Genomic DNA, 24,863 nt, shown 5'->3' on the forward strand with positions numbered 1-24,863 from the left:
CGGGGGTCCCAATCTCTGTCCTGGGGGGTCCCACTCTGCCCAGAAAATCCATGCCCTGTTCAGGAGCTCTCCACTCCCTTGCCGGAGCTCCCACTCTATTCCCAGGGCTCCTGTGCCCTGCCGGGGATTCCATGCTCCCTGCAGGAGCATCCCCCTCACTTCCTGGGGGTCCCACTCTCTGTCCTGGGGGGTCCCACTCTGCCCAGGGAACCCATGCCCTCTTCAAGAGCTCTCCACTCCCTTTCCGGAGCTCCCATTCTCTATTCCCAGGACTCCTGTGCCCTGCTGGGGATTCCATGCTCCCTCCAGGAGCATCCCCCTCCCTTCCTGGAGGTCCCACTCCCTATTCCCAAAGATCCCGCTGTGCCCTGGGGGTCCCCATTCTCTTGCCGGTGGGTCCGCACAGTCTCCTCGTGTGAGCCCCTCTCCCCGTCGCATGTCCCCGCTCCCCCCCGGGCGTGGTCTCGGGGTCCCCCCGCACCGGCGGGGCTGCGGCGGCGGCGCGGGGCGGTGCCGGTGGCGGTGCCGGTGCCCACCCCCGCTGCCGGTGGCGGGGCGGAGCGGCCACCCCGAGCCCTATAAAGCGGGGCGGCGGCTCCGGTGCCGCAGCGAGGGCGGAGGGGGGTCACCATGAGCCTGATGCTGGAGACGCTGCTGGGCCCCCCGGGGGGGCTCCGCAAGGAGCCGGGCCGCGCTCCCCCGCGCTCCGCCGCCTCCAGCGGCTTCCACTCGTGGCCGGCCCCGGTGATGGGACGGGCGCGGGGCGCGGGCAGCGCGGCCGCGTCCTCCACCGAGAGCCTGGACTCGCTGAACGGCGAACCGCGGGCGCGCAACGAGAAGGAGCTGCTGCAGGTGCTGAACGACCGCTTCGCCGGGTACATCGAGCGGGTGCGGGCGCTGGAGCAGCAGAACCGGGCGCTGGCGGCGGAGGCGGCGGCGCTGCGGCAGCAGCAGGCGGGGCGCTCGGCCATGGGCGAGCTGTACGCGCGGGAGCTGCGGGACATGCGGGGCACCGTCCTGCGCCTGGGCGCCGAGAAGGGGCAGCTGCGGCTGGAGCGGGCGCGCCTGGCCGAGGACGTGGCGGCGCTGCGGGGACGGCTGGAGGACGAGGCCCGGCAACGCGGGGAGCTGGAGGCGGCGGCCCGGGGGCTGGCGCAGCGCTCGGCGCAGGAGGAGCGGGCGCGGGCGCCGCTGGAGGAGCGGGCGCGGGCGCTGCGGGAGGAGGCGGAGCTGCTGCGGAGGCAGCACCGCGCCGAGGTGGGAGCGCTGCTGCGGGGGGGCGCGCCCCGAGCCGCCCGCAGAGCCGCCCGCAGCGCTGCGCCCCGGGGTCACCGCCGCGCTGCGAGACCTGCGCGCACAGCTGGAGGGCACGGCCGCCCGCAGCACCCTGCAGGCAGAGGAGTGGTTCCGCGGTGAGTGGGGCTGCGGGGCCGCCCCGCAGCGCCAGAGTCACTCCCCGGGCGGGGCTGGAGCACGGGCGTGCCGGGAGGTGCGGGGATCCCCTCCCCTTCTCCCTGTGTAATGCGCCCCGGAAGGGAGTTTGGGTGTCCGCTCCTCCCCATTTAAACTGTGCTTTGGGACGGTATCAGGGGGCTCCCGCTCCAGGGAGGTGCAGGGACGGCCCCAAGTATACTGTAAAACCAGGAGGGTGTTGGGCGACTCTTACCCAGGGAGGTGCTGAGACACCTTTCCCCATATATACTGTGCCCCCGGAGGGCGTTAGGGGACCCTCACCCCAGGGAGGGGCAGGGACCCCCCCAAATAGTGAGTGAGGTTCAGGAGCGCATTAGGGTACCCCCAACCTGGGGGATGCAGCGACCCCATATATCCAGCCCAGCCCTCTGGGAGGGCATTGGGGTACCCCCACCCCTGCCAGCAGCCCCTCAGTGTCTGTAGGTGAGTTGCCCCCCATCTCCTGCCCCGCAGTGAGTTTCGAGGAGGTGCCAGGATCGCTGCCCCTGCACCCCGCAAGTTTTTGGGGAGCCCTCCCCGAGGGTATCCTCTCATCTGGGGCGAGGCCAGTGGGGTTTGCAGTGGGGTGGGGGGAAGGTACCGCATCTCTAATGCGGCGGGTGGAGGGCAGGGATTGGTCCTTCTAGGGAGGGGTCACGACGGTTTGGGGGGATCAGCACTCGCGGTCGCCCAGGGCAGGTCCAGCACCGCGGACAGCGGCGGGTCCAGCACCGCGGGCAGCGGCAGCGCCGACCCAGGGGCGCCCGTCCCGCGGGGCTGGGGCTGCCCCGGGAGCCGCAGGATCCTCGTCCCACCTTCCCTGTCCCCCTTTCCTGTCTCCCCCCCGTTCCTCGGGGTGTCCGCAGGGCGCTGCGGCAGAGCCTCCCCCGCCCCGGGTCGGGCGGAGTGCCTGGGCACGGCGATGTGGAGGGAGGGCAGCCCCGTGGGGCGGGAGGGATGTGGCACAGCCTGGGGGGGGCGGTCTGCAGCGAGGGGCTGCACGGGGGGGCGCCCAACATGGTGTAAACACCCACCCATCTGGTCCTGCCCGTCCTCCTTCACCTCCCGGGGCAGAGCGAGGGGCAGGGGGGCCTGGGCTGGCTCCACAGAGGGCACCAGCAGGGATGTGTGGAATGGAAGGATCTGAGGGTCCCCAGGGAGGGGGGGGCTGCAGCTCCCCGCCCTCCAGCCCCGCAGCTCCCCCTCTGCCCCTTGCAGTGAGGCTGGACAAGCTGTCGGAGGTGGCCAAGGTGAACACGGACGCCATGCGCGTGGCCCAGGAGGAGATCAGCGAGTACCGCCGGCAGCTCCAGGCCAAGACCACCGAGCTGGAAGCCCTCAAAGGGACCCAGGAGTCACTGGAGAGGCAGAGGCAGGAGTCAGAGGAGCGGCATCATGCAGATGTCCTGTCCTATCAGGTAACCTGGCGCAGGGATCCTCTGCCAGGGAGGGGCCACCCGACTGCCAGGGAGGAGCAGCACTCGTGTGTTGGCTCCAGAGATGGACATGAGCTGTGGAAAACACTCAGGGTTGTGGCTGGGCCTTCCCCAGCCCCCCAGGGACCAGCTACCCAGAGCCTGAGGTGGTGTCCAGGCTGTTGTGTCCCTCATGGACATGGTGTTGGTCACAAACATCACAGAAGAATGTCCAGGGCCCTGTCCTGCATCCCAGACCTGGGAAGTGAGGGCAGCACTGGGTGGTGACCTTGCACTGAAACACTGTCCCCAGCATGATGGTCCACACCCATCAGCCTCAGCCTGGAATGTTGTGGTCACTGAACTTTCCCAAGTACTAGAAACATTCCTGCTGCTTGTCCTTGCTGGTGGGAATGCTGGGAGCAGGCCAGGGGCTCAGCTGGAATGCAGTGCAGGGCTCCTGCTGGGTCCCCAAGGGAACTGGACACCCTGGATGTGTCCCCTTCCCTGTGTGTCTGTCTGCAGGAGGAGGTGGCTGCAGACCCCTCTGTGAGGGCACCCTGGTGTTGGAGACCAGGGGAGAGTTTAGGGACCTCTGTATCCCCCTGCTCCTGGGCACTGTCCCCCCCACCCCACATCCCCCCCATGTGGCTCTGTCTGCCCACAGGAGACCATCCAGCAGCTGGACAGCGAGCTGAGGAACACCAAGTGGGAGATGGCAGCTCAGCTCCGGGAATACCAGGATCTGCTCAATGTCAAAATGGCCCTGGACATTGAAATAGCTGCCTACAGGTACAGGGTGGGCAGGGGGAAGGTGGGGGGCTCTGCTAAAGGTCCCTCCCTAAAACCTGGGCTCTTCTTGGTGAGAAGGAGACCATCCACCCTCCAAGATCAATGCCCAGCTGGCTGACCCAGCTCTGCACCTGGAGTGTGAAGGGAAGGGTAGGGAAAACTGCCAAGCCCAGGGTGTAAAAGCAGGAGGGTCATCCAGGACAGGACAAGGAGGGAGGTGGAACTGCAGGACATGAGTGGCAGCTCCTGGTCATGAGAGATGATGAGAATCCATCACTGACTGCCCTACTCTGCTCTCTTCCCGGCAGAAAGCTCTTGGAAGGGGAGGAATATCGGCTCGAGACTGGCATTGGGATGCTCTCCTACCCCGAGGTGGTCCCAAAGGCTCCCAGCATCACCACCAACATCAAGGTGAAGAGTGAGGAGAAGATCAAGGTGGTGGAAAAATCTGAGAAGGAAACGGTGATTGTGGAGGAGCAGACAGAGGAAATCCAGGTGACCGAGGAGGTCACGGAGGAGGAGGAGATTGAGAAAGAGGCTGAAGAGGAGAAAGCTGAAGAGGAGGAGGAAGAAGAGGAGAAAGCTGAGGAGGGTGAAGAAGAGGCCAAGTCCCCAGAGAAACCTGAGTCCCCCTCAAAGGAGGAGGCCAAGAGCCCAGCAGTCAAGTCCCCCGAAAAGCCCCCAACCCCCTCCAAGGAGGAGGCCAAGACTCCTGTTGTGAAGTCCCCAGAAAAACCTGCAACCCCCTCCAAGGAGGAGGCCAAGAGCCCAGCTGTGAAGTCTCCAGAGAAACCCCCAACACCCTCAAAGGAGGAGGCCAAGAGCCCAGCTGTGAAGTCTCCAGAGAAACCCCCAACACCCTCAAAGGAGGAGGCCAAGAGCCCTGCTGTGAAGTCTCCAGAGAAACCCCCAACACCCTCAAAGGAGGAAGCCAAGAGCCCTGCTGTGAAATCCCCTGAAAAGCCACCAACCCCCTCAAAAGAGGAGGCCAAGACCCCCACCGTGAAGTCCCCTGAGAAACCCTCAGCCCCCCCTAAAGAAGAGGCCAAGACCCCATCTGTGAAGTCCCCTGAGAAACCCTCAGCCCCCGCTAAAGAAGGAGCCAAGACCCCAACAGTGAAGTCCCCAGAGAAACCCTCAGCCCCCGCTAAAGAAGAGGCCAAGACCCCAACAGTGAAGTCCCCAGAGAAACCCTCAGCCCCCGCTAAAGAAGAGGCCAAGACCCCAACAGTGAAGTCCCCAGAGACACCTGCAACTCCCTCAAAAGATGAAGCCAAACCCCCATCTGTCAAATCCCCAGAGAAAGCCCCAACACCCTCCAAGGAGGAGGCCAAGACCCCAACTGTGAAGTCCCCAGAGAAGGTCAGATCTCCTGTGAAGGAGGAGGCCAAGTCTCCACAGAAGGAAGTGGCCCCGGCCAAGGAGCCGACCCCTGCCCCTCCGAAGGAGCCGAAAGCCCCCGCAAAGGAGGAGCAGCCCAAGGAGGTGAAGGCTCCTTCCAAGGAGGAGGCAAAGAAGGAGGAAGCTCCCAAGAAGGACGTCCCAGCCAAGGCAGAGGAGAAACCCAAAGAGAAGGAGGCTGCTGTGCCAGAGCCTCCAGCTCCACAGGTGAAGGAGACCACCAAGCTGGGCCCTAAACCCGCTGAAGAAGGAAAAGCTGAGAAGGAGACTCCACCAAAACCTCAGCAGGAGGTTGGCAAAGCGGCCGCCAAGGAGGCGGAGAAGCCAAAGGCTGAAGAGAAGGTGGAGGAGCCCAAGAAGAAAGTGGAAGAACCCAAGAAGGAGAAGGTGGAGGAGCCCAAGAAAGTAGAGGAGGCCAAGAAGGAGAAAGTGGAGGAACCCAAGAAAGTGAAGGAGCCCGAGAAGGAGAAGGTGGAGGAGCCCAAGAAGAAAGTGGAGGAACCGAAGAAGGAGAAGGTGGAGGAACCCAAGAAAGTGGAGGAACCCAAAGCTCCAGCAAAACCCAAAGATGAGCCCAAAGCCAGCAAGGAACCCCCCAAGGCCGAGGCCCCCTCCAGCAAGGAGGGCACAGCCCCAGAGCCAGCACCCACTGCAGGGAAGAAGTGAGTGGAGAGTCCTGGGTGCCTCTGGGCGCCTCTGGGCACGGGAGCTGCTCCGCTCCCCGATGGCCGGGCCCGGGCTGGGACCCCCAGGCTGGGCTTCCCCTTAGCAATAGGCCCCGTGAGAGCCGCAGCCCCTCGGGCGGGCGACGCTTCCCTCGCAGAACGTGATACTCGCCCAGCGCCACATTTAACACTTGAATTCTAACCCAGGAGAAGAGGGGGCACCCCCGGGGGCACCCCCGCCCTTCTCCTCTAAGTGCATTTATTTAATGTATGTGCAATGGATGGATGAGTGCAATGCAGAGCTGTAGCTGCTTGGGGGGCTGGCGGGGTCCTGCCCTGCCCTGGGGGGTGTCCCTGGAGCAGGGGGGAGAGGTGGGAGCTGCAGGAATGCTCAGACACACACGGTGCACCAGGAACCTCAGCCCACTGATACTGCTTACTGTGCAATAACCAAATAAAAGTGCTTATGGAGACATCCTGGCTCTGCTGGTCTGTCCTGGGGGGAGGGAGGGAGGGAGAGGAAGCGGGAATGGGGGCCTGGGATCTGTCACCCAGTGCTGGGAGGGGGTGACATGAGGCTTTCCAGAGGGAAACCACACCCCACAGCAGGCACAGAGGGCCCCACGTCCTGGGGATGGATGGCCAGACCCCTCATGCTTTCCAAAGGATTTCAGTATTTTTTTCCCTTCCTTCCCTTTTTAAAGTGTGGCTCCCAAGGGACTGGGAGGGCCTGGATTAACCCAAGGGCTGCAGCACTGCAGCACTGCACCGAGGGCAGGGGCTGGGGGGCAGCAGGGGAGGGGCTGGCAGCCCTCCTGGGGGACAAATCTCTCCCAGGGAGAGCCTGGGGGGCAACGATCTTGGGAGTGGGGATGGAGCCCCAGCTCTGGTGGCCTGGATGTGGCACAGGACCCACACACGGTGAGGAGGGGCACACCCTGACTCCCTGGGGCCAGCCAGGGCCAGCTGGGGTGCTGGGATGCCCCAACCCTCATCCTGCCTCTCCCAGGACACTGCTCTGCTGCCCCCCAAACCCAGGAAGCAGCAAAGCCCCCCAGCTGCAGGGATTGTGCCGAGTGGGCTGGGAGCCAGGGCTGGCAAGGACAGGCTGGGGCTGCAGTGCGGGCTCTGCACAAGGGCTATTTTTAGCCATCTCAGTTTTAGCCATCTCAGCTCCCCAGTCCCTGAGGTGGGGAGGGAGGGCAGGAGGCAGGCAGCATTCCAGGAAAAGCTGCCAGAGCCTTGTCAGGCCTTGCTGCAGCCCCCACAGGTCCCCCACCCCAGCCCTCTGCACAGACAGGGCACACAGATGCTTTTCCTTCAGTTCAGTTTAATCCCGTTGGCTACAAAACAAGTCCCAAAATCTTGCAAAAGGAGCTGAAATGTTGGGGTGGGGACACTCCTTCCGCAGAGGGGACAAGAGCCATCCCAGAGATGCCCAGGGGTGCTCAGCGATGGCTGAAGAACCCCTGAGGGTAGTTGAACTTGAAGGGCTTCAGGCGCAGGGGACCCCTGGAAGAGGAGAGGGAGAGGTTGTGACCCACAGGGATCAGGAACCCCACAGCAAGGGCCCAATCCCGGGGTACTGCCCAGCTGTGGGGGCAGAGTCACACAGGTCAGGCTTCAAGGCTGGCACCAGGGGACAGCAGTGCCACCAGGGTCCCTCCAGCACCCTCCCCAGCCCCTCCCCGGGCTCTCACCTGACCAGGCGCAGGCACATCTTCTCCTGGGGGAACTCCTTGGGCCCCTCCACGCTGGGGTCGTGGGGCTCTGTCTCCAGGTACACGTCCAGCACCATGCACAGGCGCTGCAGCTGGTTGGTCAGGAGCTGGTAGCCTGGTTTGGGCCCCCACAGCTCCTTGTAGTGCACATTGACCTCGCTCTCCATGGCCTGGAACGGGGATTGGGTCGGCACAGGCTTGGATTTCTGCCCCGTGTTCCCAGAACCTGTTCCTGCACCCACAGGCCCACCCCACAGGCCACCAGCTCATCCCAATATCCCCCTCACTACAGCCACAGAACCACTGGGGACACCCCAAAGGAGCCAGGGGAGCTGCAGCTCCTCTGCCCCACCCCACGTTACCCGGATGTTGTCGTCGTTGCTGCTGTTCCGCTCCCCCTTCCAGTTCAGGCACAGGCTGAAGACGGGTGGGAGTGTGGAATAACCAGGATTCAGGACCACAGCTGCCTGGAGCTTGGCTGAGCAGGGAAGAGATGTCAACCCCAGGAAAGGGGAAGGTGGAGGAGCCCAAGGAGAAGGTGGAGGAACTCGAGAGGAAGAAGGTGGAGGAACCCAAGGAGAAGGAGCCCGAGGAGAAGATAGAGGAGTCACAGAAAGAAGGTGGAAGAGCCCCAGAAGATTGAGGAATCCCAGGAAGAGAAGGTGAAAGAGTCCGAGAAGGAGCCCAAGGAGGAGAAGGAGCCCGAGCAGGAGAAGGAGCCCGAGGAGGAGAAGGAGCCCAAGGAGGAGAAGGAGCCCAAGGAGGAGAAGGAGCCCAAGGAGGAGAAGGAGCCCAAGGAGAAGGCAGAGGAGCCCCAGAAGAAGGTGAAGGAGCCCAAGGAGGAGAAGGAGCCCCAGAAGAAGAAGGAGTCCCAGAAGAAGGTGAAGGAGCCCAAGAAGGAGAAGCAGAAGGAGCCCAAAACTAAAGTAAAACCCAATGATGAGCCCAAAGCCAAACAGAACCCCCGCAAGGCCCAGGTCCTCTCCAGCAATGAGGGCACAGCCCCAGAGCCAGTGCCTGCCACAGGGAAGAAGTGAATGGAGAGCACTGGGGCCTCCAGGTGGGGGGATTTTCCACGCAGACCCCTGGACACTGCCCTGGGGGTGTCTGGTGTGGGGAGTGGGGATTCCCAGGGGAGGGAAATGCACTCACCTGTTCCCCTCTCTATGAGGGCCATGTAGTAGAGGTGAGTGTCCTCAGCCAAGCCAGCCTCTATCACATCCTTGGTGTAGGGCAGCTCCTGAGAACAGACAAGGAGGAATGAGTGGCTGCCAGTGCCACGTGGGAGCTGGAAGGGGTTCAGCCTCGAGTTTGGCACCTACAGCATAGTCCTCATAGGGAATGGCCGTCCACTTCACCAGGCGGGACACGATCTTGGTTGGGAAGAGCTGCTGGCACTCGCTGGACACCGGCACGACCCCGTGCTCTGGGAGCAAGGACAAGGCCACCTGAGCAGGGCAGGGCTGGGGACACAGCTGTGCCACCATCCTGGCACTGTCCTGCAGTGGGGATGCTCCCAAACCAGGATCTGGGATGCTGTTATCCTTCAGCACCTCCACCCGGTGCCCAGAAAGAGCAGAGGCCTGGGCTGTGACCCCACTGGATCCCTGGGCTGTGACCCCACTGGATCCCTGGGCTGTGACCCCACTGGATCCCTGGGCTGTGACCCCATTGGATCCCTGGGCTGTGACCCCACTGGATCCCTGGGCTGCTCAGCAGGCCCACGACATGCAGGGTGTGCAGTTCACCTCCCACCATGGCCTGAATTGCTTCCCAGGGCTGGGATGGCCATTCCCAAAGGGGTGCTGGGCACTGCCCCAGTGTCCCCAGGGAGCCCAGCAGGACTCTGTCACTGCCCCCTTGTCCCCAGGGAGCCCAGCAAGACCCCATCACTGCCCCCCTGTCCCCAAGGAGCCCAGCAGGACCCTATCACTGCCCCAGTGTCCCCAAGAATGGATGGGGAGCCCAGCAGGACCCCATCACTGTCCCCCTATCCCCAAGGAGCCCAGCAGGTCCCCATCACTGCCCCCTGTCCCCAGGATGGATGGGGAGCCCAGCAGGCCCCCATCACTGCCCCCTGTCCCCAGGATGCCCAGCAGGTCCCCATCACTGCCCCCTGTCCCCAGGATGCCCAGCAGGCCCCCATCACTGCCCCCTGTCCCCAGGATGCCCAGCAGGCCCCCATCACTGCCCCCTGTCCCCAGGATGCCCAGCAGGTCCCCATCACTGCCCCCTGTCCCCAGGATGGATGGGGAGCCCAGCAGGTCCCCATCACTGCCCCCTGTCCCCAGGATGCCCAGCAGGCCCCCATCACTGCCCCCTGTCCCCAGGATGCCCAGCAGGCCCCCATCACTGCCCCCTGTCCCCAGGATGCCCAGCAGGCCCCCATCACTGCCCCCTGTCCCCAGGATGCCCAGCAGGCCCCCATCACTGTCCCCTGTCCCCAGGATGCCCAGCAGGCCCCCATCACTGCCCCCTGTCCCCAGGATGCCCAGCAGGCCCCCATCACTGTCCCCTGTCCCCAGGATGCCCAGCAGGCCCCCATCACTGCCCCCTGTCCCCAGGGAGCCCAGCACTGACCCAGGGAGGCGAACTGCTTGTGCAGGGCCAGGCGGGACTGGAGGCGGCTCCGCAGCAGCTTCACTGTCAGCTCCATGTGGCTGGCGCTCAGAGAGTTGTCTGCAGCCACCGTGTGCTGTGGGCACGAGGGGTGGCACTGTCACACCAGCCTGTGGGCCCCACGGGGACCCCACAGGCCAGCAGCCCCCCTGCCACGGGGACTGGCACCCGCTGGGTCGCTCTGCGTCACTGACAGGGTCACGTGTGTGACATCAAACACACCAGTGTGGCCCCACAAACAGATCCACCCCAGGCTGTCCCAGCCACGGGGGATTGGGAGCAGCTGGTGCCAGCAAGCTCTGAGGGGACAGGACAGGACACAGGTGTGACCAGAGTGTCCCCAAAGCTCAGCTCAGCTGTGGGAGAGAGGGGAGGGGGTGCCATGCCTGAGGCTGGTCCTTGGGGAAGTGCAGACCACCCAGCTTCTGCACCCACACGTAGGGGTGCCCCAGCTCTGACACGTAGTCACTCAAGGTCACGATGCTGTGGGGACAACAAGGAAGGGCCATGTCACCAGAGCATCCCACCACCCACCCCGTGAGCAGGGGCTGCTCCCTCCTGCTCCCCACACTGTGCCTGGTGAGCCAACTGGCAGGACACCAACCTCCCAGCTCCCAAACCCTCCCTGCCAAGCCAGGGATGGATGTGCCATGCTGGGAGTGGGGCACTCGCACCACCCACCCCCACTCACCCCACTTTATCAAACTGGAACTGGTTGGCTGGGTTGGGCGTTTTCCTCCCGTGGTCTCCTGGGTAGAGGCAGTTGAGGAGGGAGTCTGGGGACAGCAGGTCCCTGGCAGCAGGAGAGGAGAGGTCAGTCAGAGGCAGCCTGGGCTTCACATCTCTCTGGGGTGGCCACTAACAGACCCCAAATCCACAGAAGGGGATCATGAGCTTCACAAGTTCACGACCAGAATGGCTTTCCCCTAATTCCTCTCCAAAAGATTTGGCTCCACGCTGGCTGGGAAAAGGATGGACATCACAGGGTACCAACTTCCCAGGAAGCTGCTCCCTCCAGTGCAGAAAACCTCCTAATGCCTGACTGTATTCCCAAGCCTGCCCCAAGCACAGTGGACTGTAGGATTTGGGGTCTGGCTCAAGGCACAGCCCCCCTGGTGTGGGGTAACACAGGCAAGGGCAGTGGGAGGGAACACTGTGCAGGAACTCGAGCAGCTGTCACAGGGGTGTTGGGGTCTCTACACTGAAAAGAGAACCCCAACAGGATGGAGAGACTGCACATAGGACAGGCTGGGAGGCAGCACCTGCTTCCAGGGAAGCCCAGCCAGCCTCTCCCACCTCCCTCTTCCTCAGGCACCTCCTCCTGTCCCCGGGAGAGCCACCAGAGAGTTGGCAGCTGATGGGAGCTCCCTGGGCACGCTCCCACAGCTGCCACTTCAGCTATTCCTCACACAAATCAGGCTCCAGAGGACTCTGGGGAGGACAGGCAGAGGCAGCTGCATCTCTGGAGCTCAGGACAAGGTGACCTGCGGAGCAGGCAGGTGAGGGAGCTGCCAGGCATGGGCTGTGGGAGGGAGGCTGAATGTGACAGCAGGAGAGGCTCTTCCCAGCTCCTGACAGCTCTGCCAAAGGTTCCCAAACTCCCTGTCCCTGGCTTGTCATGGCACACAGAGAGGAGGAGGGTGCCTGGGCCGTGCAGGGCTCCCAGACCCTGTGGAGCAGAGGGGACACTACCCAAGGAGTTCCAGGCCATGCAGGCCTCCTGGATCCCATGGGATCCCTGCCCAATGAGCTCTGGGTTGTGCAGGGCTCCTGGACCCCACGGGATTACTGCCCAATGAGCTCTGGGCTGTACAGGGCTCCTGGACCCCACGGGATCCCTGCCCAATGAGCTCTGGGCTGTGCAGAGCTCCTGGATCCCATGGGATCCCTGCCCAATGAGCTCTGGGCTGTGCAGGGCTCCTGGATCCCATGGGATCCCTGCCCAATGAGCTCTGGGCTGTGCAGGGCTCCTGGATCCCATGGGATCCCTGCCCAATCAGCTCTGGGCTGTGCAGGGCTCCTGGATCCCATGGGATCCCTGCCCAATCAGCTCTGGGCTGTGCAGGGCTCCTGGATCCCATGGGATCCCTGCCCAATCAGCTCTGGGCTGTGCAGGGCTCCTGGATCCCACAGGATCCCTGCCCAATGAGCTCAGTGCCCACCAGACCCTCCTTACCCAGCACTGATGGCCGTGGTCATCTCCATGGCCGTGGTCACCTTGGCCTTCACTGTCATGACGTTGAGGTTCATCAGGTAGTGGAAGGTCAGGTGCAGCACGTTCTCATCTGTGCCAGAGAAGGGGCAACATTGGTGGCTGCTCCAGCTCGGAGCACTCTGCGGAACAGGACACTCCCTGCTCTGCTGGGACAGCAGCAATGGGGCAGAGAGGTGGGGTGGCAACAACTGGATGCACTGGAACCCCAACACGATCCCACCAGGTGGTGTCTGCCAGGCCCGAGACCCCACAAGAAGAGAAAAGCTCCCAACTAGATGGAGATTCTCCAGAGCAAGGTGACCCCACTGGTGTGGAAAGGGAGAGATGCTCAGGGAGGCAGAGCTGACACACCACCTTGTCCAGTCTCTGTGGACAGCCATGCTCAGGAAAACCCCTCCACACTCTCAGCTCTCCCCGAGGACCCCAAGGTGCTGCTGGGCTGCCCCTGTCCTGCTGCCACTCCCCACACCCCTCACCTTTGCACTTCAGGTCGATGGTGACAGACAAAGGGTGTCTCTTCAGCATCTCCTTGCGCTTGTCGTCCAGCTGCACCCCCAGGGTGGGCCTGCGCCGCTTCTGGGGGCACAAACAGCTCTCAGAGCCTCCTCCTGCCCCTCCCCATGGACCACACCTTCCCACCCACTCCTCTGTCCTTCTTTAGTCCCCCAAGTCACCAGCCCCACGGCCACAGAGCTGCCCTGGGCAGGGAGGGGAGCAGGAAACCCTCACCCAGCTCCAGTTCTTGTCATTCCCTCAGCTCCCAGGAGCATTCCCATCCCTGGGAGACAAAGCCAAGGCCCTGCTGGCCCCAAAAGCTTTCCCACTGCAAGGAGCAGATTCTATAGTCATGGAATGACTCAGGTTGGAAAAGCTCTCTGAGGTCATCAAGTCCAACCATCCCCCAGCACTGCCAAGGCTACCACTGACCCACGTCCCCAAATGCCACATTCACAGGGCTTTTAAATCCTCCAGGGATGGTGACTCCACCACTGCCCTGAACCTGACCACCCTTTGAGTGAGAAAATCTTTCCCAATATCTAACCTGACACTCCCCTGGCCCAGCCTGAGGCCGTTCCCTCTCCTCCTGTCCCTGTGCCCTGGAGCAGAGCCCGACCCCCACCCCAGCTCCCCGCTCCTGGCAGGGATTGCAGAGCCAGAAGGTGCCCCCTGAACCTCCTTTTCTCCAGGCTGAGGCCCCCCAGCTCCCTCAGCCCCTCCTGGTGCTCCAGACCCTTCCCTGGACACCCAAGGCTCTTCCCTTCACTCTTCCCCACAGGAACAGTCCAATACATCCAGTGCTCTGCCAGGTGGTGGGAGTGGAGGCCCAGACTCCCCTCAGGCTTTGATGCTGGGGGCAACCAGCACCTCCAGCCTCTCCCCAGCACCCAGCAGGAATTATCTGCAGGATGAACACCTCCTTGAAGGAGTGTTGAACAACCCCAGGGAGGAGAATGCTTTTGGCAGGGGATGGACACAGATCCCTCCCTGTTGGACACCAGCTCCCTGCCCTCAGGCTATTTATACAAAGTGGAGCAGCTCCATCTGGAGCGGGATGTGAGTGTGGTGGGACCCAGGTGGAGCAGGTTTGTATCCTGGCTCTCCTGCATTTAGGACAGAAACTGGAAATGGCACCTCCCTCATCCCAAGAAAAGCCTGGATTTAACAGCAGTGCATCTCCACACGCACTCACAGCGTGCAGGGACCAGTTCCCAGCCCCACTCAGGCCCAGCTCTCCCAGTACCTCCCAGGATATGGTGCTGGGAGAGGACCCAGACTGGACAGAGCTGTTCCTTACCGTGGTCTGCTCCTCCTCTGCGTCGGAATCGCTCTCGTCATCTGCTCAGACAGAGGGGTGTAAGGAGGGACCACCCAGGCTCAGCTCTCCCACCCCCAGCAGGACCAGCAGCCCTTTCCCCAAGGGATGCTGCCCCAGACATCCCTCTCCCAACAAAAGCAGGGTCCCAGGAGCTGCAGACACATCCCTCAACCAACACCCCAGCTCACCCTGGGAGTCCTCAGGTGGCTTGTACAGGGCCTTGGCTTCCTCCACACTCCCTTCAATGGCCACCACCAGCTTCTTATCTGCAGAGGAGACAAGACAACTGAGCCAGGAATCCCACTTTTGCTGGGAAAGGCAGTTGGCAGAGCAGCTCTGCCCCCAAAACTTCATATTCCTGGCAGAAAATTTTTCAGCAAAGAGTCAGTGAGAAGAGCAGTTGTCTGGAAGGTTCCTTGATGCCACCACAGGGCAGGATGTCCTGGGCAGGATGGGGTCAGAGGAAGGAAAATGCTGGGTGTTGAGGACTTTCCCTGGAAACCATCAGGAGCCAGGAGGGATTGAGGTGTGGCTGGCACAGCAGGGAGTGATGTCTCTTAGCAGGGCCCTGGTGTGGCCAATTGCCACACTGTCCTTCCATGTTCCTCTGGAACCACACCCAGAGTGGGATGAGAGCAGGGACACCACATCCCTGTCCACACAGACACCCTGGAGGGATTCCTGGCCCCTTCCAGGAAATTCCTCCCGACTCAGGAAGCTCCAGAAAGCCCCTCAGAAGACAGAGCTGCCTGAGGGAGTGAAGGCTTCCAGATGAGCTGAGGGAAGAGGCAGGCACAGGCACCACCTGCCCGGGAGTCCCCACCACCCACGGGTGACAGCACTGGGGAGGCTGTGACAGCACTGAGGCAGCTCACAGGCTGCAGGGACATCCCTGCCGACCTTGGCAAGGGGGGAAGGGGTGGGAAGTCAGCTTCCCAAGCAGTTCTTCCAGCGAGGCAGCTGAGCAAACAAGGTTTCAAATGCTGCTGCCTCATTGCACCAGCCATGGGGCCACCCCATGCTCCGGGCTCAGCAGAATCCGACAGCAGACGGGGTGGAAAGACCCCTCCCAATGGGTGTGACTTCTGCAAGCAGGAGTGAAATCTGGCCTGTGGGGGGACAATGACTCCAGATCCCTCTCCAAGGGCTGTGCTCCCCCTCTGTGCTCACCACAGGCCTGTCCGTAGGCGCTGGCTTGGACAAAGAGGACGTAGAGAGGCGGCGGGAGGTGCCGGGCGGTCTCGTACTGCTTGTGTGCCTGGTCGAAGGGCATGAACAGGTATTCCTGGACAGGCAGGGAGGCCTGGGAATGACAGGGACAGCCTTCAGCACTGGGAAGGGAACAGCACACCCTCCTCACCCCGCAGACCCAGCACTGGGTTAAACACCACGGGCACGGTGAGCCCCAGGGAAGGGCTGGGCTGGGCTGGCCTTGGCTGGGGAAGTTTTGGATCTGAACATAACCCAGTTCCTGCTGCTGTTCTTCCCTCCCATGGCAATTGCAGGGGGCTGGAACACCGTGGGGCTCCCCAGGGAAAGGCCCATTTAGGCTCCTCCAGCTCTGCAGGAATTGCCGCATAAACAAGGAAATTCCAGGGGGGTCTCGGCACGAGGTGGATCTGCCCCTCACCCACTGGGAATCAAACAGCTCCAAATCCAACTCAGCCCAGGCACTGCCCTTGGGAGCAGGACCTCAGCTCTGCCCCCAGGACCCTGTTCCCTCCTGCAGAGCTCAGGTACCTGCATGATGCTGTTGAGCCGAGGCTGGAGGCTGCTCAGATATTCCTTCTTCACCTCAATCTCCTTCAGGATCTTCTCCTTGCTGGTCAGGCATTCCTTGTACTTCTCTGCCAGCCTGGGGGTGGGAATTCTGTTATTGCCACACAGCACAGCTGCAAAACCTGCCAGGATCCACCTGGATGACAGGCCCCAGCCCTCCTGGCCTGACACACAAACCAGGAGAGCTCAGACATGGGATAAACAAATTGCTGCTAATGCCAAGGACAAGTGGAGGTAGGAAGGAACTGATCCAGGATGGGAAACAAACAGGGAGACAAAGGGGAAGCTCAGGCTCATGCTGTGCTCTGAGAAGGGGCAGTAAGTGGATCTTCCCTCAGATCTGCTCCCACAGCAGCAGCCACGACCCCACCAAGCTCCCAAAGAGCTTCACATCATGTCACTTAGCTAAGGTGTAACACAGAAAGCCCAGGAAGAGGCAAGCTCACCACGATGCTCCAAGCCCTGTGATTAGGGAGGATATGTTAAAACTCCTTATTGCTGTTGACTGCAAGCCCTTTCCCAGCAGGAGCAGGGAAGCTGGGAATGGGAGTGAACTGTTCAGGACAAGCCCCTGCTGAAGGGGAACAGACCTGACATTGCAGGACTTGGAAACTTCTGTTTCTAAGCAAAACTATATTTGTGGGGGTCAACACACCCCCCAACAGGCTCCAACCCAGGTACTGAGGTCCAGTTTTCACATACTTCCCCAAAACAGCTACTAAAATCCCTGCACACCCTCCACAGGCACCTTGCAGAAGATTCCAACCCTCCAAAGGCACCTTGCAGAAGATTCCAAAGCCAATCCATGGGGTTGCACTGCTCAAAACACCAAGGTAAGTTGTGGATGGATGTGAATGACCTCAACACTGCAACTGCTCTGGAGCAGCTGAGCAGGCCATGCCCCACCTCAGCAGTGCCAGGAGGTGCACAATGGCATTCCCTGGATACCATGGGGTGAGGACTGGGAATTCCAAGGCATCTCAGCAATTTAACTGTGGGTCTCCATGAGGTTTGCAATGATCATGTTTAATCAGAACACTCAGAGACCTCCAGCTTAACACTCACTGCACGTGCTGCAGGCAGAGCCAGCTGGAGGATCCCAACTGTGCCCTCCACCAGGAAAAAGAAGCCAAGTTTGAGGGGAATGGTCTGGGAGAGAGGAAGCACAAGGGACTGGAGTCACCCAGCACCTCTCACTAGTCTGCTCTGCTGAGCTGCCCTCAGGAAGCACCAACCAGCACACTCCAACTGAACTTTCCAGAAGGAGGGTCCTGGACACTGCCTGCCTGTTATCCAAACACAGGAATACTGTGTCATGTTTGCTCTGACCACAGGGCAAGACTCAGGGAGCCCCTGGACAGTGGTGACAGGGTGGATGGTTGGCAGCTCCACACCATGGCATGGAATGGCAGCAGCTCCAGCCAGGCTGGGCTCCTTTTGCTCCTTGCAGACATAACAGGGATCATCAGGAACGGAAAGAAAACTCCCTGACCTATGGAACAAGGATCCCAGCCAGCCCAGCTCCACACAGAGGGAATCTCCCAATTACACAATAGATGTGTCACTTGTTCCACACTGATCCAAGGGGGATGAACCTTGAGCCCCCGTGTTTGCTCTAACAGTAGCTCTGGAAGCCTGCCCAGATTCCTGCAGCGGGGACTGGGAGCGGGGACTGGGAGCGGGGACTGGGAGCGGGGACTGGGAGCGGGGACTGGGAGCGGGGACTGGGAGCGGGGACTCGGAGCGGGGACTCGGAGCGGGGACTCGGAGCGGGGACTCGGAGCGGGGACTCGGAGCGGGGACTCGGAGCGGGGACTCGGAGCGGGGACTCGGAGCGGGGACTCGGAGCGGGGACTCGGAGCTGGGAGCTGGGAGCAGGGACAGGGAGCAGGGACAGGGAGCAGGGACTGGGAGCTGGGACTGGGAGCTGGGACTGGGAGCTGGGACTGGGAGCTGGGAGCTGGGACAGGGAGCAGGGACTGGGAGCAGGGACTGGGAGCAGGGACTGGGAGCAGGGACTGGGAGCAGGGACTGGGAGCAGGGACTGGGAGCAGGGACTGGGAGCAGGGACTGGGAGCAGGGAGCAGGGACTGGGAGCTGGGACACTGCTGACCCACCTCTTGCGCTGCTCCAGCTCCCAGTCCAGGCGGGCCAGGGTCTGCTGGTGGGGCTCTGCCAGGGTGATGGCAGGGCGGCTGATTTCAGGGGGGGCCTCCCTGTAGAACTCCTCCAGGCTCACCAGCTCAATCTCCTCGTGCTTGGACCTGTGAGGACAGATGGATCAGGTCAGGGAAGGGTGGGAAGTGCTGCAGCACAGCCAAACCCAACGTGTCCCACAGGAGTGTTCCACTGGTGCTCCCTGACCTCCCTTCATGAACCGTCCCCGCCAGAGAGCTGAACCTGTGCTCTCCTCCACTGCCTGTGCCTGAAGGGGCTCCAGGAGAGATGGAGAGGGACTGGGGACAAGAGACGGAGGGCCAGGACAAAGGGGAATGGCTTCCCACTGCCAGAGGGCAGGGATGGATGGGATGTGGGGAAGGAATTCTTCCCTGTGAGGGTGGGCAGGCCCTGGCACAGGTGCCCAGAGAAGCTGTGGCTGCCCCATCCCTGGGAGTGTCCAAGGCCAGGTTGGACAGGGCTTGGAGCAGCCTGGGATAGTGGGAGGTGTCCCTGCCCATGGCAGGGGCTGGAATAAGATGAGGTTTAAGGTCCCTTCCAGCCCAAACCATTCCATGGCTGTGACACCTGGAGCATCCATTCTCCTACTGCAGGGGGCTCAGGCAACGGGGCAAGAGCTCCCAATTGCTGGAAGACTCCACCCATCTCAGACACTGTTACTCCCTCTGCTCCTTGGCCACACTCACTTGAACTCCAGGCACTTGGTGATCTCCTTCTGCAGGTGCATCACCTCGTAGAGCAGGTTCTGGAGCTGCAGGTGATACGCATCCACCTTCTGCTTGGCCTGGAACAGGGACACAGCCAGAGCAGGGATGGAGCTGTCGCCCTCCTCCCAGGAAAGGCACCCCAGGAGAGCCACCAACACCCCCAGTCACCACCACACCTTGGGACAGCAGATTCTGGGCTATGCAATGATTTTTTGGGGGAAAAATGGCATTTTTAAGGGCTTGGAAAAAAAAAGATTGTGACATCAGCCTGACTCTGCTCCTTCCAGCAGGTTTCACAGCCAAGGCACAGGGACTGAATCCCCTCTCCAAGAACTGAGATCAGCTCAGTTGGTTAAAACTTGGTTGCAATAATGCCAAGGTCATGGGTTCAATCCCCTGTGTGGGCCATTGACTTGAGTTGGACTTGATGACCCTTGTGAGTCCCTTCCAACTCAGAATAGTCTGGGATTCTGTGAAACTCTGGAGCTTCCTGGACAATCACACAGCCATTTATACAGCAGATTCTTGAGATGGAGCTTTCTGATCTCCTGTTATATTCAGGACACCCCTCCCTCATTAATCATTGCAATTACAGTTCCCCTGCACCCAGCAGGAGCATTTCAGGATCAGAGTCTCCCAATAAACCTCCAGCTCAAGCCCCACGACCTGGCTGGTGTGTAACTCCCTGTACAGAACACGCAGACACAGCTCCACCCCCTCCCAAATCCCAGCCTGAATTCCTGCCCCCTGTACCTCGTGGGTCTGGTCCCTGCCCTTCTTGAGCCGGATGTGAGCCAGGCGGTTCAGCTTCTTCAGGGTCATGAAGTGGACACAGCTCTGAACGCGCCGCTCGTCGATCTCCGCGGCCTGGGGGAGGCACAGGGGGTTGGAGGCAGGAGGGGTGGCTGGCACTGAAGGGGGATGGCTGGCACCGAAGAGGGGATGGCTGGCACCACAGAGGGGGGAGATGGCTGGCACTGAAGGGGGATGACTGGCACCATAGGGGAGGATGGCTGGCACCACAGAGGGGGGAGATGGCTGGCACCGAAGGGGGGTGACTGGCACCGCCGGGGTGGGGGGGGGTGATGGCACCACCAGGGGGAAGGTGATGGCTGGCACCGCCGGGGGGGGATGGCTGGCACCATGGGGGGGACGGCTGGCACCGCGGGAGGGGTGGATGGCACCACAGGGGGGATGGCACCCCAGGAGGGGGGGGATAGCACCGGGGGGGATGGCTGGCACTGAAGGGGGATGGCTGGCACCATAGGGGGGGATGGCTGGCACCATAGGGGGGGATGGCTGGCACCATAGGGGGGAGGATGGCTGGCACCATGGGGGGGGATGGCTGGCACCGCCGGGGGGGGGGATGGCTGGCACCGCCGGGGGGGGGGGGGGGGGGGATGGCACCATAGGGGGGGGATGGCTGGCACCGGGGGGAGATGGCTGGCACCACAGGGGGGATGGCTGGCACCATGGGGGGGGATGGCTGGCACCGCCGGGGGGGGGGGGATGGCTGGCACCGCCGGGGGGGGGGGGGGGGGGATGGCTGGCACCACGGGAGGGATGGCTGGCACCGCGGGAGGGATATGGCTGGCACCATAGGGGGCATGGCACCACAGGGGGGATGGCTGGCACCTCAGGGGGGGGATGGCTGGCACCACGGGGGGGGGATGGCTGGCACCACGGGGGGGGGATGGCTGGCACCTCAGGGGGGGGATGGCTGGCACCACAGGGGGGGGATGGCTGGCACCACAGGGGGGGGATGGCTGGCACCTCAGGGGGGGGATGGCTGACACCAGGGGAGGGGGATGGCTGACACCAGGGGAGGGGGATGGCTGACACCAGGGGAGGGATGGCTGGCACCGCAGGGAGGATGGCTGGCACCATAGGGAGGGATGGCTGGCACCACGGGAGGGATGGCTGGCACCACGGGAGGGATGGCTGGCACCACGGGAGGGATATGGCTGGCACCACGGGAGGGATATGGCTGGCACCACAGGGGGGATGGCTGGCACCCTGGGAGGGATGGCTGGCACCACGGGAGGGATGGCTGGCACCACGGGAGGGATGTGGCTGGCACCTCAGGGGGGGATGGCTGGCACCTCAGGGGGGGATGGCTGGCACCATAGGGGGGATGGCTGGCACCATAGGGGGGATGGCTGGCACCTCAGGGGGGAATGGCTGGCACCTCAGGGGGGATGGCTGGCACCTCAGGGGGGGATGGCTGGCACTACAGGGGGGATGGCTGGCACCTCAGGGGGGGATGGCTGGCACTACAGGGGGGGATGGCTGGCACTACAGGGGGGATGGCTGGCACCTCAGGGGGGGGATGGCTGGCACCTCAGGGGGGGATGGCTGGCACTACAGGGGGGATGGCTGGCACCTCAGGGGGGGATGGCTGGCACCACAGGGGGGGATGGCTGGCACCTCAGGGGGGGATGGCTGGCACCTCAGGGGGGGATGGCTGGCACCTCAGGGGGGGATGGCTGGCACCTCAGGGGGGAATGGCTGGCACCTCAGGGGTGGATGGCTGGCACCAGGAGACATCACTCCTCCTGCTCCCATTCCTCTGGGATTAATGGGAAAATCCCAAAGGCCAGATCAGCTACACCCCATGCTGAGGCCTCTCCTTACGTTTTCCTTGATGCCCCGGCTCTTCAGCTCCTGGATCTCTGCCATGAGCCTCTGGAGCTCCTGGCAGGTCTCCCTGTAGAGCTCATAGTCCTTGATGGGGTCCCGCAGATCCACCTCACTCTCCTCACTGTAGTACCTGACATCCTGCAAGGGCACAGAACACCTTCCATGGATCATTCCCCCCACCTGGAATGGGCTCTGGGAGACAAGGTGCAGCTCCTGCATGTGCCTGTGAATCCACTGCCTTACACTCAGAGAGGATTCAGTTCCAACGACCCCACACACAAACCCACCAGGCACTAAAACACCTGGGAAGCCCAGGCTGGTTTTTATTAGTTACTACAAATTTGAACTGACATGGTGGAATTTTGGGGAGTCCTGTGCAGGGTCAGAGGTTGGACTGGATGATTCTTGTGGGTCCCTTCCAGCTCAGGAGATTCCATGATCCACATGACCACAGAGGATAAACCAGGGAGCTGATTCCTCCTCCAACCGATTCCCCCCGACTGATCCCACATTCTCCTGCTGCTCATGGAAGGTTTGAGAGCACCAGGAAGAACCTCAAGGGACCTTCCAGCCTTGTGGTCACTCCAGAGGAGATGGAACTGGGTTCAGGAATTCACAGTGGGAGTTTCAGAGGCTCTGGGGAGCAGTCTCACAAGCCATGGAATCCCAGAATGGTTTGGGTTGGGAGGAACCTTAAAGCCCATTCAGACCCACCCCCTGCCACGGGCAGGGACACCTCCCACCAGCCCACGTTGCTCCAAGCCCTGTCCAGCCTGGCCTTGGACACTTCCAGGGATGGGGCAGCCACAGCTTCTCTGGGCAACCTGCAGGGAAAGTTAAGGCCAGCCTGGAGCTGGAGTGGGCAGATCCCTGATCCCTGTGCAGGCAGGACCCTGATCCCTGTGCAGGCAGGTGGTCCCTGTGCAAGCAGGACCCTGATCCCTGTGCAGGCAGGTGGTCCCTGTGCAGGCAGGTCCCTGATCCCTGTGCAGGCAGGTCCCTGATCCCTGTGCAGGCAGGTCCCTGATCCCTGTGCAGCCAGGGGGTCCCTGTGCAGCCAGGGGGTCCCTGTGCAGTCCATACCTGGTCAGCGTCGCCCTTGCCCCGTTTCCCCTCCGGTGGCACATCCGAGCGGATCACCTTGGGCTTCCTCTTCTTGCTGGACTCCGAGGACATGGTGGGGCCAGAGGGGCTGGGGAGGGGCACACGGGGAGTCCGTGGGGGCACAAACCCACCCAGGATCGGGGCTGCCCTGGGCCCTCTCCCCCAGCCTGGCCCGGGCTCCGTGGGGTCCTGGGGCTTCTCCCCCCAGGCCGACTTTCAGTCCTCCCAGCACACCAGGCCGGGGGTCTCTGCTGCCTCCAGCACACCAGGCCGGGGGTCTCTGCTGCCCCACAGCCCCCCAGCACACCAAGCTGGGGGTCTCTGCTGCCTCCAGCACACCAGGCCGGGGGTCTCTGCTGCCCCACAGCACCCCAACACACCAGGCCGGGGGTCTCTGCTGCCCCACAGCACCCCAACACACCAGGCCGGGGGTCTCTGCTGCCCCACAGCCCCCCAGCACACCAGGCCGGGGGTCTCTGCTGCCTCCAGCACACCAGGCCGGGGGTCTCTGCTGCCCCACAGCCCCCCAGCACACCAGGCCGGGGGTCTCTGCTGCCCCACAGCCCCCCAGCACACCAGGCCGGGGGTCTCTGCTGCCCCACAGACCCCCCAAATCCCCAGCACACCAGGACTGGGGTCTCTGTTCCTTCACAGCCCCCCCCCGACCACCAGCACACCAGGCCGGGGGTCTCTGCTGCCCCCCAGCCCCCCCAGCCCACCAACCCCGGGGCCTTCGCTTCTCCAAATCTCAAGACTTGGGACCCTCCAACCCTCCGGAGCCTCCCAGGCACGGAACCCTCCCCTCTTCTAGAGTCAGTCTGGAACCCCCCCGCACGGGGATCTCTGCTCACCCACAGCCCATCCAAGACAAGGACCCTCCTCTCATCTGGAGCCCCCCCGACTCCCAGCGCATCAGGCACGAGGCCTTCAGAGATTCCCACCGACCCCTCCGCTCCCCCGGACCCCATACCCAGCACACCGACCCCCCATACCCACCACACCGACCCCTCTGCTCCCCCGGCCCCCCATACACAGCACACCGACCCCCCATACCCAGCACACCGACCCCTCCGCTCCCCCAGCCCCCCATACCCAGCACACCGACCCCTCCGCTCCCCCCAGCCCCCCATACCCAGCACACCGACCCCTCCGCTCCCCCCAGCCCCCCATACCCAGCACACCGACCCCCCATACCCAGCACACCGACCCCCCATACCCAGCACACCGACCCCCCATACCCAGCACACCGACCCCTCTGCTGCCCCCGGCCCCCCATACCCAGCACACCGACCCCCCATACACAGCACACCGACCCCTCTGCTGCCCCCGGCCCCCCATACCCAGCCCCCCATACTCAGCACACCGACCCCCCATACCCAGCACACCGACCCGTCTGCTCCCCCCAGGCCCCCATACCCACCACACCGACCCCTCCGCTCCCCTCGGGGGTCCCGGTTCTCTCACCGCGCCCCTCACGCCGAAGCTTCCCGGAAGTGACGTCAGAAACAAGCGAGCGCGGAGCGGTTGCGCGCGGCCCCGGCCGTCACAGCGCCCCCTGGCGGCCACGGGGCACTGGAGGACCGCGAGCGAGGGGCGTGGCCTGATCGGCGGGGGCGGGGCTTCGGCAGGGGGCGTGGTTTGCCAGAGGGGCGGGGCCAGAGCCCCTCTTGAGATCCCCCGGCCTGGGAGACAACCCTGGGTGGGACCCCCGGGCTGGGGACACGGGGGGTTTTGGGGGGGCTCCTGGTGCACAAGGGCACCCTCTGGGTGGGGGGCTTGGGTAGGGGGTCCCAGAGGCACTGGGGGTACCCACGGGCACGGGATGGGATCCCGAACGGGGCTGGGGCATCCACAGCCATGGAATGGGAGGGGGGGCTTGAGATGCAGTCCCTGGTGGTGGTGGGGGGTATCCATGGAGCTGGGAGGGCATGGGATGGGGTCTCTAGTGACACTGGAAGGATCCATGGGCTTGGAGGGGCCTTGGAATGGAGACCCCAATGGCACTGGAGGTACCCATGGACTTGGAGGGGCATGGGAAGGGGTCCCCGATGGCACTGGGGGGATCCAGGGACTTGGGGGCACTGGGGGGATCCATGATTGTGAAGGGGGCTTGGGATGGAGTCCCCAGGGGTGTTGGGGGTTTCCATGGGTTTGGGGGGGCAGGATAGGATCCCCAGTGGCACTGGGGGTATCCATGGGTTTGGAGGGGCTTGGGATAGGGTCCCTGGTGGTGCTGAGAAGATCCCTGGGCTTGGGATGGGGTCACCAATAACACTGTAGGTGTCCATGGGCTTGGGGGTGGCATCGGATGGGGTCCTTAGTGACACAGGGGGTATCCCCTGGGCTTGTGGGGGCTTGG

General features: G+C 62.9%; 3 protein-coding genes across 5 annotated transcripts; 2 read left to right on the forward strand and 1 right to left on the reverse strand.

Moving 5' to 3' along the window:
• Positions 1-588: 588 nt before the first annotated feature.
• On the forward strand, positions 589-6,191 carry NEFH (neurofilament heavy chain). The gene is given in 5 exon segments (XM_071572125.1): positions 589-1,271; positions 1,273-1,412; positions 2,671-2,870; positions 3,535-3,659; positions 3,968-6,191. Coding segments are annotated over 5 exon segments (2,865 nt in total). The 5' UTR covers positions 589-630; the 3' UTR covers positions 5,727-6,191.
• Positions 6,192-7,038: 847 nt separating this feature from the next.
• Positions 7,039-24,009, reverse strand: THOC5 (THO complex subunit 5). Of its 3 annotated transcripts, none has more exons than XM_071572127.1 (20): positions 23,969-24,009; positions 22,484-22,592; positions 21,395-21,538; positions 19,514-19,627; positions 18,740-18,837; positions 17,993-18,139; positions 15,837-15,951; positions 15,267-15,399; positions 14,285-14,362; positions 14,076-14,116; positions 12,757-12,856; positions 12,242-12,350; positions 10,757-10,858; positions 10,452-10,548; positions 10,027-10,141; positions 8,769-8,872; positions 8,599-8,686; positions 7,809-7,924; positions 7,426-7,616; positions 7,039-7,237 (listed from the first exon to the last, which is right to left on the reverse strand). In XM_071572127.1, the coding sequence occupies exons 2-20, from the start codon at positions 22,574-22,576 to the stop codon at positions 7,174-7,176; spliced, it is 2,049 nt and encodes a 682-aa protein (XP_071428228.1). In that variant the 5' UTR covers positions 22,577-22,592; positions 23,969-24,009; the 3' UTR covers positions 7,039-7,173. The 3 variants fall into 3 exon arrangements, with proteins under 3 accessions (XP_071428228.1, XP_071428227.1, XP_071428229.1); XM_071572126.1 differs by having other exon boundaries at positions 23,925-23,992; XM_071572128.1 differs by lacking the exon at positions 23,969-24,009 and adding an exon at positions 23,934-23,958.
• On the forward strand, positions 7,940-8,483 carry LOC139680105 (uncharacterized). The gene is made up of 2 exons (XM_071572383.1): positions 7,940-8,008; positions 8,100-8,483. Exons 1-2 carry the CDS (start codon positions 7,940-7,942, stop codon positions 8,481-8,483), a joined length of 453 nt encoding a protein of 150 aa, XP_071428484.1.
• Positions 24,010-24,863: the final 854 nt, after the last annotated feature.

Source organism: Pithys albifrons, chromosome 17 (assembly GCF_047495875.1).
Source record: "Pithys albifrons albifrons isolate INPA30051 chromosome 17, PitAlb_v1, whole genome shotgun sequence".
NCBI classification, from domain to species: Eukaryota; Metazoa; Chordata; class Aves; order Passeriformes; family Thamnophilidae; genus Pithys; species Pithys albifrons.